Source organism: Pyrus communis, chromosome 3 (genome assembly GCF_041283825.1).
Source record: "Pyrus communis isolate YQ-2024b chromosome 3, ASM4128382v1, whole genome shotgun sequence".
NCBI classification, from domain to species: domain Eukaryota; kingdom Viridiplantae; phylum Streptophyta; class Magnoliopsida; order Rosales; family Rosaceae; genus Pyrus; species Pyrus communis.
In genome coordinates this window covers 7,925,453-7,940,292 of record NC_142567.1, presented here as the reverse complement: position 1 = coordinate 7,940,292, position 14,840 = coordinate 7,925,453, and the positions used below count along the sequence as shown (strand labels likewise).

At 38.1% G+C, this 14,840-nt stretch overlaps 2 protein-coding genes across 3 annotated transcripts; both read left to right on the top strand.

The window, feature by feature from the left end:
* The first annotated feature begins 260 nt into the window (after positions 1–260).
* Positions 261–4,833, top strand: LOC137715861 (putative BPI/LBP family protein At1g04970). Of its 2 annotated transcripts, XM_088690853.1 has the most exons (7): positions 261–1,503; positions 2,232–2,371; positions 2,557–2,908; positions 3,155–3,403; positions 3,496–3,621; positions 4,339–4,544; positions 4,697–4,833. In XM_088690853.1, exons 1-6 carry the CDS (start codon positions 1,093–1,095, stop codon positions 4,507–4,509), a joined length of 1,449 nt encoding a protein of 482 aa, XP_088546979.1. In that variant the 5' UTR covers positions 261–1,092; the 3' UTR covers positions 4,510–4,544; positions 4,697–4,833. The 2 variants fall into 2 exon arrangements, with proteins under 2 accessions (XP_088546979.1, XP_068311313.2); XM_068455212.2 differs by lacking the exon at positions 4,697–4,833 and having other exon boundaries at positions 4,339–4,639.
* Positions 4,834–4,982: 149 nt separating this feature from the next.
* Positions 4,983–8,812, top strand: LOC137715862 (F-box/kelch-repeat protein At3g06240-like). The gene is made up of 2 exons (XM_068455213.2): positions 4,983–6,323; positions 8,579–8,812. Exons 1-2 carry the CDS (start codon positions 5,133–5,135, stop codon positions 8,603–8,605), a joined length of 1,218 nt encoding a protein of 405 aa, XP_068311314.2. The 5' UTR covers positions 4,983–5,132; the 3' UTR covers positions 8,606–8,812.
* The last annotated feature ends 6,028 nt before the right edge of the window (positions 8,813–14,840 follow it).

Genomic DNA, 14,840 nt, shown 5'->3' with positions numbered 1-14,840 from the left:
CTTATCGAACACGCGACAAGCTCCAAAAATGGTTGTAGTCGAAGCCCCTTCCGAGTAGTCCACTTTGTCGGATTTTTGACACAAACATAGTATACCCCTCTTTAAGAGAATCAAGAGCCAGAATTATGAAGAAGTTTACAGGAAAAATGGAAAAAAGTGTGCAGATAACTTCGGTTTTGAAGTGGATGCGGACTGGGATCTGTTAATGTAGTTACCAAATTAGTGATCAGAACAATTTATTTGCAGTGGGTTTAACGTTATTGTGGTGGCCCGTCCAATAAATGGTGATATGTTATTAGCACTGTTTTTAACGATTGAAAACTAAGGAAGTGCACTTAGATCCGTTTAGATATCTGTCTAGCCTACTTAAGCATCCGCCTAGGTCTCGACTTTCATTTAGACAAAAAATTTATAATTTTTGTTTTGCATTTTATTTTGTCAATAAAATGCAAAAGACTTGTTAAATACTTAGATGAATACTCATTATATGTTTATTCCTCAGGTTTTCAATATATTATAATACTTTATAATTTACATATCATTTTATTTTGCTATTGATGTATTACAATACAATTATATACTTATAGTTAAGTATAAATAAGCACTTAAGCACTTATTTATACCATATATAATCAATTACTTAACCTAATTTATCTCGGTTCTGTTTAACCGTCCAGGCGCTAGATCCTAACCAGGCACCTGAGTAGCTCCTAGGTTTTTATTGTGCAACTCCTCCTCCGGAAGTCCAGCCACAAGTGCAAACTACCCTTCACATAATGAAGAAAACTCCAAAACGTCAACCAACTTGTTCCACCCAAACACTACAATTCCCACCTGTTGCTCTCTCATTCTCTCCACTGATTCATCACCATTGACGATCCATCAAAATTCAAATTTTCCTCAATAACCCAAAATTCCATTTTCCCCATCCACTCCTTGAGCAACTTGATTTTTGTATTTCCCATTGCCCTCTGCTGAAATCTAACCAGTTTTTTCAACTATGTTTATGGGTTTCTTCTGAAAATTTCTTGCCTTTCACTCCAAATTTTCCGTGGCGCATGCTGCGGTAGCTTAATTTAGCCATTATCTGAGATGGGTTACTTCCCAAAGTCAATGAAATCTGCAATTTTCTTCATAATTTCATCACTTTTTCTGGTTTCTGCAACTACCCAAGAAGAAGGATTCATATCTGTGGTCGTATCCAGAAAGGGTCTTGATTTCACCAAGGACTTGCTGATAGAACAGGCTGTTTCCTCCATAATCCCCCTTCAGCTGCCCGAAATCGAAAAGTCTATCAAAATCCCACTTGTTGGCAAAGTTGATATTGTTCTGTCGAATATCTTAATTTACAATGTGGAAATTGGCTCTTCATACGTGGAGACTGGTGACTCTGGTATTGCTTTAATTGCTTCAGGAGCCACTGCAAATTTGAGCATGGATTGGAAGTATACTTATAGCACTTGGTTATTTGATATTTCAGATAGTGGGGATGCCTCCATTCAGGTACACTGACCAACTCAGAAATGCTATCTTACTTTTCTCTTGCTTTAATTGCATTGAATTATGAACCAAGGCATATGAGGATTATGGTAGATTGTACTTCGGTGATAATTGGTTGTCATAAATTTGTAGTTTCAATTCTACTTGAGATTGAATTTATGCACCTCCCCTTGGCGTCTCGCCTTGGGTAGCCACCCACTGCATTTTCATTGCCTCTTGAGGACAGTGAGAAGTGACCAGCTTGGAGTTGAATGTGCAGTCTTGTTTACTGTAATCATTAATATCTGGCTTAAATGGGTTTAAGTCTATGGAGTATGTTTCCAAGTCAAACCGAAAAACTTCCAAATAAGGAGGAAGTCTCCGGTTGGTTACTTTTGTGCAGGCCCTAAAGTATATCTAATTGTCATTAGGAGAAGCTCAACAGAACTATTAAGTAGAAACTGATATTATCGCACAATTTTACAAGATGTAACAGTGAACTGTTAGAAATTAATGGTATGGAAAATGGTTCCGTGGTCAGTTGCTGTAATAAATTGTAGTGTATTATGCATTATGTGCATTCCAAGATCACTGAGTGAAGAGAGATTTTCGTTGAGGTCAAAATTTTGATAGGAATAAGGTAGAGGAGTGGAACCAATTAAACTAAGAACATGTTCATAGAAATCTTATTCTGAAGCCTCTCTTCCCTCCATTTGTTTGATTCTTATAAAGTGCTGTTGCTTCTGAAAAAGGTTGAAGGTATGGAAGTGGGTGTTACCTTAGCTTTGAAGGACCAAGAAGGAACTCTTAAGCTGTCTGTTTTGGAATGCGGTTGCTATGTGAAGGATATCGCCATTAAGTTAGATGGTGGAGCATCTTGGCTTTACCAAGGGTATGCAATCCTCTTAATTAACTTTGTTTTGATAAAGAGTTATGTGCCTCTTTTGTTTCGGTTAAAGGTCATTTCAGCCTCTGAACCTGTATTAATTAAGACTACATAAGGTCCACCCATAAGGTTTATGATCTTTTCTCCGATACCAATGTATTGTAGTTGATCCTCTTACCTTTGGTTTTCAGATTAGTGGATGCCTTTAAAGGCCAAATAATTTCTGCAGTTGAAGATAATATTTCCAATAAAGTCAGAGAAGGAATAGTGAAGCTTGACAGTTTACTACAATTGCTTCCAAAACAAATTGCACTGGATGATATTGCAGCTTTGAATGTTACATTTGTGGGCAATCCTGTGTTGAGTAATTCTTCCATTGAATTTCAGATAAATGGTCTTTTCACGGCTCTTGATGATAATTCTGCTTCCAGTTTATACAATAAAGGTTCACTAGATCCTGTTCCCTGCAATGCTCCAGCTAAGATGGTTGAGATATCATTACATGAAAATGTCTTTAGCTCAGTGTCCTTAGTTTTCTACAACGTAAGATTTTGCTTTTCCGCTCCATTCTTAACAATGATCTTTTTTTCTTTCTTCACTTTATACTTCCTCCTCCACTAAGGTTGTCTTAAGTTATTAACTTCTCACACCATATCTTACTTGAGCATTCAAAAACTGACCTCTGCCTTGCCTGATTTGCACCCTTTTGTTGTTATACATCTATATTACAGAGACCAAGTTGCATAGTTAAATTAACATAATATTTTTGTTTCCCCTTGTCTTGGTCAGGCCAATTATATGCAACGGACAATCAACAAGATACCAGATCAGTCCCTTCTGAACACTGCTCAGTGGAAACACATTGTTCCTCAACTGTACAAGCAATACCCAGATAAAGATATGGAACTTAATATTTCTGTATCTTCTCCACCAATAATAAGAGTTGCGAACAATGGCATTGATTTCACTGTTTACTCTGATGTGACAATTGGTGTCGTGGATGATGATGAAGTAATATCAGTTGCTTGCATATCATTGGTATGCTTCATCGGAATATGTGTCCTCATTAGTTTTATGCACAATTATTCCCACGTCTGTTATGATTTTCCAAATGCCTTTTGGTGGTGCAGGAGATTCATGCTTCATGTTCTCCAAAGATCTCGATGAACAAACTAGCTGGCATTGTTAAATTGAATGATATTACAGCTTCCTTGAAGTGGAGTGAAATTGGTAACCTACACATGCGTCTCGTTCAGGTAATTTCCTTTATGAACTGATTTTAATCATTGTTTTAAGCTTCTAATGTATTTCAAAGAGCACATGATCTGGTTGTAGCCTTGTAGGCGAACAGAATCAGCATCACGTAGAATTGTAAAAGTGGTTTGGTAATAGCGTTCAGTAAGCCGATCATATTTGGAATATAAACATTTTCTCTTACATCAAGTAGGACAGACAGTACAGGGTCCTAGTGAATTTTGGACCTCTTGGTCTTAATTGCTCATTAATGAGCCCAATTGTGAGTACTCATGAACCCGTATCAAATTGTAAGCCAAAAAAATTAGTGATACCCTCTCCAGAATGTTTACCTTTTATTTTTTGGAGTTTTAACGAAAAGCCCACGGTACTGTTCATTTTAACGAAAAACCACATTTTTACACTAAAAAATCAAACATGGTACTATTCGCTTTACCTTTTATTTTGTCCTTATCATTAAAACTCAAAGTTTTCAAGCCCTTTTCATTAGTTTTCCTTTTATTTTTGGGGTGATACCTTTCTAAATTGAATGTTAGTACGAAGTCTACGGACTAGAAGAATATTTTAAAATGCATTTTAATCAGATTTGTCTATGACGATGTGGCTTATTAACTCTCATAGGGAAAACTTGACTCATCTTTTCCTGCTACAATCTCCTTTCACAAATATAAAGTCGTTGCTTCATTGATATTAATATGACCAAGATGTTTAAATTGCAGGCCATATTGTCAACAATCCTCAAAACTGTTGTTGTGCCGTATTTGAATTTATACCTTTGGAAAGGACTACCTTTACCACTTCCTCGTGGCTTTACACTCAAGAATTCTGAGATCCTCTGCACCAATTCAAGACTTGGAATATTCAGCGATGTTGAGTTTGTAGAAGGATAACCGGCATCAGTCAGCAGACCATTAGTTTCAAGCTGGTAGTTTGTATACTAGTATGTGTTTGTTTTTCTCTGTAGATCACTGTACACTAGTAGCGCAATGCAAAATCAAAAGCTAAGCGGAGGTTAAATCATTGGTTGTTTTCGATTCTTCACGAGATTAGTTTATTTTCATCTGTTTTGATGTTCAGGATTTCAGGAGGAAGGGCAAGATGTAATGTTAATGACAGTTATGAGGTTGATTGGCCTTAGGATGGCTGGTCAGGATTGCACAGCACAATATTGGAGTCTGACTCCACAATGATAGGAAACTAAACTTTACAAGCCACACTTTCTGCTTGTAGAACTTGACCAATTCCTACCAAATCTCCATAGTTGTCTCCAACAAACCCACATGTTGTAATGCGGCCTTCGTCACGCGAAAACCACTCCTATCTTGTCATACGCTGCGTGAGACAAAGACAACCGGTGTATTAAATCATTTTTACCAAGTTTTGCTCCGTCATTGCCCTTTCTACAACAGAACTAATGATGCATTCAATTCCGTACATATTCAAAGGCTTTCTTAGGGTTTGGAGTATAAGTAGCAACCAAGCATAAACCAGTTTTCTTTTTGTGAAGAGATCGATGAACGTGAGGCACGTGAAGGTGGAGTACCAGCTCACGGAAAGCCCTAATGTCCTTCCATCAGATATCATAATCAACATTCTCTCAAGGCTAGCGGTGAAGTCCTTATGCCGGTTTAAGTGCGTGTCAAAGCCGTGGCGTTCTCTTATCTCCGACCATGATTTTGTTAAAGTACACTTCAACAAAGCCCTTGAGTATAACGATGTGATGCACCAAAGACGAAGGCTTGTATTTACTGGTGTTGAAAATCGATCCCTCTACTTTTCGTACCTTGACGAGTTTATCAATCGGGATGTATATCTTAACAATCGCGTCAATAACGTTGGTGATAATGGTTTAGTGACGGCTACTGAGCTCGCCTTTGTTTACAGCATAGAGCGAGATATTTTGGTTTCGTTAATTTGTTACTGCAATGGCTTGTTGTTGTGCCAGTTACATGAAAGCAAGGAGTTACATTTGGTTAACCCCGCAACCAGGGAACTCAAGATACTACCAAGGACACCAAAACCATATCGCTATTCGAGCCTCTGTGGGTTCGGATATGATCGCTCCACTGATGAACACAAGGTGGTCTGCGGGCGGATCAACATTAATCACGGAATCGAGTTTTGTGTCTATACATTAGAAACCAATTCGTGGCGGGTGATTCGCGACAACTTCAATTGTTTTGAATGTACTAAAGTACGCGGGATCCATCTGAATGGCGAACTTCATTGGTTGATGCATAAAGGTGAATATGAAGCTGAGTCTTCCGTCATTGTATCTCTCGTTTTAGCAAAGGAGGAAGTTCGGGAAATTCAACTGTCTCCGGAATATTCCATCGAGAATAGCCCTCCAATCGAGCTAGGGCTATTCAGAGAATGGTTGTGCATATCACATAATGTCGACGCCGATCATGATCAAACGTACAATGAATTTTGGGTGATGAAGGAACATGGAGTTAAGGAGTCTTGGACCAAAATGAGAGTCTCCATCCCCTATCACAAATTGTCTCATACTGGCTTTTGGACCAAAACTCATGATTTGATGGTAATTGGCGAAAGGTTACTAATGTACAATTTTGATGACGATGAAAACTTCTGGGATCTACCAATTCGTGGAGTTGACAAAGTTGGTAGCATTTTGATCTACTTGGATAGCCTGGTTTCTCTTTCTAGAAATCAATCGAAAAGGAGTTCGAAGAAGACTTCGGTTAGTACATATAATGCTTTTATCACCATTTGTTTTCCTTCATGCATTTTTTTTTATCAACATGGATTAATTTGCTGCATTCTCTTAGTTTGATCCTAAATCAGTACTTAAAACTCACCTCTCACACCTACATGCACTGCTATATATTGTTGACCTTAGAAATTACAAAGCCTATGTGGCGCGGAGGCCGAGTAACTAATAAGCTAACTACGTTCTTCGGTTGAATGCGGGGCGTGCCAACTCGTCGGCCGAGCACGGCCGAGGAGTAAAATTTGTTGATGTTGTGTTGAGCGCGTTGCTGACTTCTTTATCTTGCGACTGCGGCCGAGGAAGGAACAAACCTCGGCCTTTGGATTCTCGCGCCTGAAGACAAGGCTGCTAATTCTGCGAAGTTCACAAATCATCGACGCTGGATTTGGTCACAGTGATTATATTTGTGAGAGTATAAGCACGTCGAATCGACACCAGACTGTATGGACACAAGTATTCAAAGGTGATGTATGTCTTGATGGTGAATGTGGTTCGGTCGTCAGAATGCCGAACTCTGAAACTCACTTGTGAGTATCCAATCATAAAATCACTCGGCGTTCAATGTGCCGAATGTCGTAACTCGTAACACCTTACTTCGCTGAGAAGGCTAATAAGATGACCTCTGCCAATAAGGATTTGGAAACCTTTCTCGACCGAGACTTGGATAGGTAACTAGTCGGCCTCGACGCAGTGTTGTTTATCCAAACTGAAGGTGCTCCTCAGTCGGCTGATTCTACAGCAACAGTGCTGTTTATCCAAACTGAAGGTGTTCGTCGGTTGCCTTCACAGTGCTGTTTATCCAAACTGAAGATGTGTCGGCAGGAAAAAGAAAAAAAAAATCTCAAGATGTCTGAGAGGTTTTGCGCAGGGCAGTTGTGTGTTGAATTGGAGGTCCTTCTTCCATTGCACCAAGTCTTGTATTTATAGGAAAATGTTGTGTGGCGTAGGCAGATAATTTTGTAGAGTCCCACTGCAATCCTAATTTGCAGAGCTGAAGCATATCCTTCAAATTGATCCGTGGGATTTGTTCCTTGACTTTTCAAACTCGTCAGTTAGATAAGCAACAGCCTATCTAGGTTTTTACCATACCACATCAGAAACCTAGCCCACCTAGGCTTCTGATCTCATTAAAAACCTTCAGCAGAAACTCTTACTTCCATCACCATGCAAAAACAAGAAAAGCCTAGCCTACCTAGGTTTCCTAGGTCATCATTACACAACCACCAAAACCTAGCTTTTCTAGGCTTGTCTCATCATCACCCAAAGCCATCATCTTTAATATCATCTTGCAGCATATCCAATCCCAATATAAACTGTACCACTTGCTTCGGGATATAATTCGTACCCTATTTACCTGGTTGAAGAAGATGCTAGGATAATTCATATTAAAAGATAATTATTATGATAAAAACCATAATATTATCCTTTAATAATGACAAAAATTATCTACACTTTTCCATCCGACGATTGAAAGCTATGCTCACTCAACGGTCTTGATTGCACGGGCCGATGGTGAATATTTGGATCCAAACATATATATAGCTTTGTAAAAATAATTTTCTTGTTGCCATTCAGTACTACGGTCTGGTGGTATTATTCTTCACTTGGAAGTGAGAGGTTTTAGGTTCAAATCTCATGGATGAAAAATTCGATACCAAATTAGGCTGCCCATTGTATGGCTTAGCCGAACCCCCCCTTAGTGTAAAAATATCAATGTTCAAAAAAAAAAAAATAAAAAAAAAAATAAAAAAATAAATCTTGTTCACTAATCACTATTGTTGTTAACAAAAGAAAATTGTTATTTATACCACATCGTTCATTGACCGGTTCTCCAATTGAGGTGAAGCATACATGGGTATGTAGGATCCACTTGTACTAGAGAAGTAATCATCAATGTGATCAAAACATATCACGAGTGCTAATTTTCGTATTGAATATCTTTCTTGCAAAGCTATATACAATTTTTCATGATGTATTTTCCTTCTGCCTATATATAACTCATGGTTGATAATTATCAATATATAGGAGACATCAAATCTTCTTTTAACTTGTTAGACATAGCTTCTGGATTTCAAGCAATAGATACAGGTCATTGATTTCAATGTTTAGTCTCAAGAGGATGCCACCCTCATGCATGCATGCATGAATGATCGTATTTTAAACAATTATTGATTGATTTACAGTTTAAGCTAATAGTCTGTATCTGGTTTGTTATTGTCATTTAGGCAACGTGGAAACGGAGAGTGAAATAAAGCCGAGCAAGCTGAAACAAATGAGGTTCAACCATGAGTTGCACTTTCATCGTCTTAGTGTGAATTATTTCAGCATTTTCGATCTATAGCTAAAATCTTGTGGCCACCATATATATATGGTTCATTTTTTATTCTGTATGCATGAATGTATTTATTAGCCAATTGAAACAGTAAGGATATTGTTATAATAGAAGACCAGTTTTGGTATTTGAGGTGTGCCATATTTGTTTTATCAAACATGCATGGAGCATCGATTCTAACCTGTCATCTCCTCCAACGAAGAAATATATATTGAGGCGTGTCACGAAGAAACTACAAGAACCGAATGCATGAATTGCAGTGTTTAGGGCATATATACATGTTTACGTATATTGATACAGGCATGAGCTTTTCCTTATCATCATCCAAAATACAAGAAAGAGAACTAGGAGCAGTCTCCAAAATATTTAAGCCCAGATCGAAAGAACAAGCCATGTTTGCCAAATAATCCGCAGCAAAGTTCAGTTCTCTGTTGATGTGCTTGATGTTGCAATCCCACTGTCTAAAAAGAAACCTCCTGTACCCATCAATAAGATTAAAACAATGGATGAAACTTTTCAAGCATTGAAGACACCATAAGAACCGTAGTCATGGAATCAGTGTCGACATCAATAGCATTTCCACTGATGCATTTAGTATAAATTATTTTGGATTTTGGATATTTATTCCTGCTTATGAGGGATTACGGCCTGGTTGGATCAAGTGGTTATGAATTTTTATTTCTTTCTTGGGGGAGAAGGGAGCAGAACTTGTTGACTTCCTTATATAATTTCATTAAGCTTTACTGGCTTAGTTGATCATGTTCTGTTGAACCTCGTTTTCTTGGAATTAATTGAAAGTTTGCTTCTTTATGATTTAACAAACCTCGTTTTCTTGGATTGAAATGTCTGTCCTTTCCTCTCACTTTCTCAGAACAGAATCGAACACACAAGCTTGGAGAAATTAGACCCTCCCAAGAAATCATATGTAAGGCGGAATCCCATTTACACTATCAAGTCCGCCCATTATGTTTTCTTTTGAAATTAATAGACAGTTTGCTTCATAATGAAAGCTTTTGAGAGCACTTCCAGTGTAGTACAACCCCTAGGCAATAGGCAACTCAATCCTCTTAAATGAACAATAATCGCCAAGTGCATATCCACCTCTAAATTGAATAGTCTAGGCAATTCGTATTAAAATATTAGTATTTTTTAATTTTTTAATAATTTTTAGTAATTTTTTAATAATTTAAATTGTGACTGACGATAGCCTTGCGTCATATAGGTAGGACAGTGGGTCATGCGATTATTGCTGACTTCTTCATTGAGCTCGCCTTGAGAATATTCTAGTTCTGTTATTTTTCAAGTAATCGTGAGCTTGAATGTCATCTGCAATCCTTTGGGACCGTTAGATAACCATTTCGTTAGATTGATTAGAATCAATGCTCCTATGGTGCTTAAGATTGATTAGATTCAAGATCAAATAAAGGTAAGAGTGAATATTTTTTCAATTTAAGGGAACTAGAAAAGGTCAGATTAGGCATGAAAGAAACCTATCTCATTTTAGTCTTCTACCATTTGTCGCGATTTAAAGTGATTGATTTTCTTAATGAGTAACTCCTCTTCTACCTTCACTTTGAATTAGTTACTACAATTATTATTTACTGCAATGGGCCAAGACTTAATCAAAAGTGTATGGCTTTTGCTCTTTGGATGTGACATGTTTTTATTTTGGATGAAATGTAGGGAAATTAGTCAAAGAAGGTTCTTTTAGTTGTAGGCCTATTTGAAAGAACTGTATTTAGGACTAGATAGGGAGATAGGCCGGCGGCAAGAGAGAGAGAATAGAGAGATTTAATTGTGAGGTGTGTGTTGTATCACCCCATTATGCCTTTATTTATAGTAGTAGGATAGGTTAAATCCTTACCCTTTTAGGATTACAACTCTAATAAGATATTAACTACTAAAGAGAATATTAATCACATTCCTATTCTAAATATGACTGCAACACTCCCTTAAGTGTGTAAATACTTAAATAAAACATCGCATCAGATTTTTAGTAGTTAAGGTAGAACAGTTGATGAAGTCGGCGGCACAACGGGCGAATGCAAGTCTCAAATTTAAAGAAAGTATGCATTGGTAGTAAAACTCACAAAGTCTCACTATGGTAAAACCTAAGGCAGGTGAAAACCCGTAGATTAAGAAGAAAAGTGAGAAGTATGCATAATGTCTAAAACAAACGTCAAACATGACGAAATAAGTGAACTCAACGAAGTATGATCATCCTAAGATGGGTGCCTCATCAAAACCTCGTAAAGTAGTAAAAACCCATTAGGAAAAATGCTCCTAATCGTAGGAAAAATAGTACATTAAGATCAAGTGAGTATGCTTCAGGATACTCCCCCTGAGTTAGACATAACTTCCAAATAAGAGAACTACAAGCAATTCAACTCAGATAATTTATGTATACCGATTCTTTGGAGAAGCTTATGAAAAGTAGACTTGGGCAATGACTTGGTAAAGAGATCGGCCAGGTTGTCTTGGGAACGAATTTACTTGACTTCAATGTTCTGATGTTGTTGTTGCTGGTGAGAATAAAAGAACTTTGGCACTATGTGTTTAGTGTTATCTTTGTTGATGTATCCCTTCTTTAACTGCTCGATACATGCTGCATTGTCTTCAAATATCATTGTAGGAAGGTCAGCGACAGAAGTAAGACCACTAGTGTTTCGAATATGTTCCATGAATACTCTCAACCAAAAGCACTCACGCAATGCTTCATGCAGGGTGAGGATCTCAGCATGGTTCGAAAAAGTTGCAACTAGCGTTTGCTTGGTGGACCTCCAAGATATAGTGGTGTCTCCAACGGTAAAGACATAGCTCGTTTGAGAACGTGCCCTATGTAGGTTAAACAGATAACCAGCATTTGCGTAACCAATAAGGTGGGAATCAACCCGAGGATCGAGGGGGGCGGTGGCTCCTCTCGAGGATTCGTGGGTGTAGAACAAACCCAAATTTTTCATACCCTTGATGTAGCGAAAAATGTCTTTAACATCATTCCAATATCTGCGTGTGGGCGCATTGCTGTATCTAGCCAAAAACATTAACAGTGAAGGAGATGTCATGTCTAATGCATTGAGCAAAGTACAATAAAGCCCTAATGACATTTAAGTATGAACTTTAGGCTCCAAAATCTCTTCATTATCCTCATTGGGACGGAAGGGATCTCATTTAGCATCTAGAGTCCGAATGACCATAATAGTACTCGAAGGCTTCGCTTTATCATCATTAAAACGTCACAACACCTTTTGGGTGTAGTTTGATTGATGTACTAGAATTTCATCCGAACAATGCTCGATCTCTAGGTCGAGGCAATATTAAGTTTTTCCAAGATCTTTCATCTCAAATTCTGATTTCAAGTGAACAACAATTTCCTTAAGCTCTGCGGGAGTTCCAATGGGGTTCATGTCATTGACATAAATTGCAATGATCATAAATCCGGAATGTGACTTCTTTATGAACACGTATGGGCATAATTCGTTGTTCACATAACCCTGACTTATCAAATATTAACTCAGACGATTATATCACATCCACCCAGATTGTTTCAATCCGTAGAGTGATATTCTATATCTAATAGAGAAAGTGATTCATGATTTATAACTATTTGAACCAGTCAATGGAAATCCTTCTAGAACTTTCATGTAGATTTCTATATCTAGATCCCCATAGAGATACACGGTTACAATGTTCATAAGTTGCATATTCAGTTTTTCGAAAACTACCAAATTGATAAGGTAACGGAACGTTATGACGTCCATTGCAGGGGTGTACGTTTTCTCGTAGTCAATCCAGAGTGTTGAGAGAAGCCCTGCGCTACTAGGCGTGTTTTGTATCGCACTATTTCATTATTCTCATTACGCTTCCTCACAAAAACCCACTTGTAGCCCACGGGCTTCACATGTGGTGGAGTAGGAGTTATAGGTCTAAACACCTTACGTTTCACAAGCGAATTAAGTTCGACCTGGATTGATTGTTTCCAGTTTAACCAATCTGCTATACGTTGGCATTCAGCAACGGAACGTGGTTCAATGTCATCGCTAAGCATAATGTTAGTAGCTACTGTGTACGCAAATGCATCGTCAACAATCATCTCATTATGATTCCAAACCTTATCCAATACTTCGTAGTGGACCAAAATCTTACGATTCTCAGGAGGTCGGGTTGTCTGATCTAAGATATCACCATAATCTAGAATAACCTTATGCGTTGGAACAGATGAGTGAGCGATGGTCAGATTCAGATAAAGTCACTAGTTTGTGCCGTTTTCCTCTTTTGGGGTTGTAAATCCTTTGAACTAGGGGCTCTACCATACTTCAGGGTAGGAGCAGATGATTAGCTAGTTGCCAATGTATCGGGCTGCTTGGAAGGTGCGGCCCACCCACCTTCGGGGATGGTTCGGCCTTCCTAGGTGGTATTACGACGTACTTGAGGTACATCTATCCTTACATGTGTGTTTCCAGTGGGTATATGCGATCTTGTCACCTTTGCTAAATTAGTAAAAGCATCCGGTATGCTTTGAGCAATGTTCTGAAGATCTATAATTTGTCACACCTCAGTTTCAGACTGGGTAGTATGGGGATCTAAATGAGACATAGTGGGAGCATACCACGACAATTCACGGCATTCTCCAGGAACGTTAGTATACTTATCTCCCCATAACAACAGGAAGACTGTCTCATCAAAGTGACAATCTGTAAAACGTGAGGTAAAAAGATCTCTTGTCAAGGGCTCTAAATAGTGAATAATTGATGGCGAATCATAACAGACATAGATTCCTATTTTTCTTTGAGGACTCATTTTGGTATGTAGTGGCGGCGTTATTGGCACATAGACTGTGCACTTAAACACACGTAAATGAGAGACGTCAGGCTCGTATCTAGTAATCAACTGTAACAGTCAATGAGGTTGGGTAGCATTGGGCTTGACCAACATAATTGCGTGCAATATTGCATAGCCTAAGGCAGATACCAGCAGTTTGGTTCGCATAACCAAAGTCTGAGCTATCAATTGAATGCGCTTTATGAAAGCTTCTGCCAGGCCGTTTTAAGTATGAACATGAGGTACATGATGTTTGTCTTCAATCCCAACTGAGATATAATTATCTTCAAAAGTCTGTGACGTAAACTCTCTAGCATTATCCAGTCGAATCAACTTGATCGGATAATCAGGGTGGTGAACCCTAAGCTTAATAATTTGTGCTAAAAGTTTCGTAAATGCAGTGTTGCATGTGGACAATAAGCAGACATGTGACCAACGTCTTGATGCATCAACCAACACCATAAAGTATGTAAATAGTCCGCATGTTGGTTGGATAGGTCAACAAATATCCCCTTGAATCCCCTGAAAAAACTTAGGAGGGTTGTGAATAATATTTGTAATTGAGGGTTGAGTATTCAACTTCCCTAAAGAACAAGCTTTGCATGGCAATAATCCAACATAAGGAGGTAAATGATACATATGTGATGATTTAAGGATACTGGGCATCATGTCACGTTCGAGATGTCCCATACGGTCATGCTAAAACAACAAAGTGCTTTGGAAACCAGGCTCAGGGCCAGCCACATGGTGGGTCTCTATGCCGCGAGTGGTTGTGATGTATAATCCACTCGAAAGACATTCTAGCTTATCGTGAATACGCTTCTGGCTATACTCGGAAGAAGTGATACAAAGAAATTCAGAACCATTCTCTTCAGTGGTTTCAATATGATATTGATTATCTTGAATATCTCTAAAACTCAGCAACGTTCTTTCGGAACATGGAGAATATAGGGCTTTTTTAATGGTTAAGACAGTACCATTAGACAACATTATAAGGGCATTTTCGTATCCTTCAATCAGGTTGGATGAGCCTGAGAGGGTTGTCAAAGGTGCTTTCTTAGGTACAAAGTTAGTAAAATAGTGTCGCTCACGTAATATGGTGTGCATAGTAGCACTATCAGCCAGACAACTAACTTCCCCACTAAACATACCTAGAAATAAATTGATTGAATTGGTCGCATGCATAAATATAATTCCATTCATTAAATTAATCAATTAAAGAAATAATATCCATAAATAATTATCCATAATTCAAAACAAACCAAAACCAAACACATTATTTCAAATACTTAGAAAAATTGTCCAAAAATTAAACCATAAACCTAAAAAAGGGAGGC

Bases quoted from the DNA above. Each gene is read 5' to 3' on its own strand.
- LOC137715861 (XM_088690853.1), top strand. From the start codon at position 1,093: ATGGGTTACTTCCCAAAGTCAATGAAATCTGCAATTTTCTTCATAATT. The intron at 3,404-3,495 runs GTATGCTTCATC...TTGGTGGTGCAG, and splicing joins CAGTTGCTTGCATATCATTG to GAGATTCATGCTTCATGTTC. The intron at 3,622-4,338 runs GTAATTTCCTTT...TTTAAATTGCAG, and splicing joins TACACATGCGTCTCGTTCAG to GCCATATTGTCAACAATCCT.
- LOC137715862 (XM_068455213.2), top strand. From the start codon at position 5,133: ATGAACGTGAGGCACGTGAAGGTGGAGTACCAGCTCACGGAAAGCCCT. The intron at 6,324-8,578 runs GTTAGTACATAT...ATTGTCATTTAG, and splicing joins GGAGTTCGAAGAAGACTTCG to GCAACGTGGAAACGGAGAGT.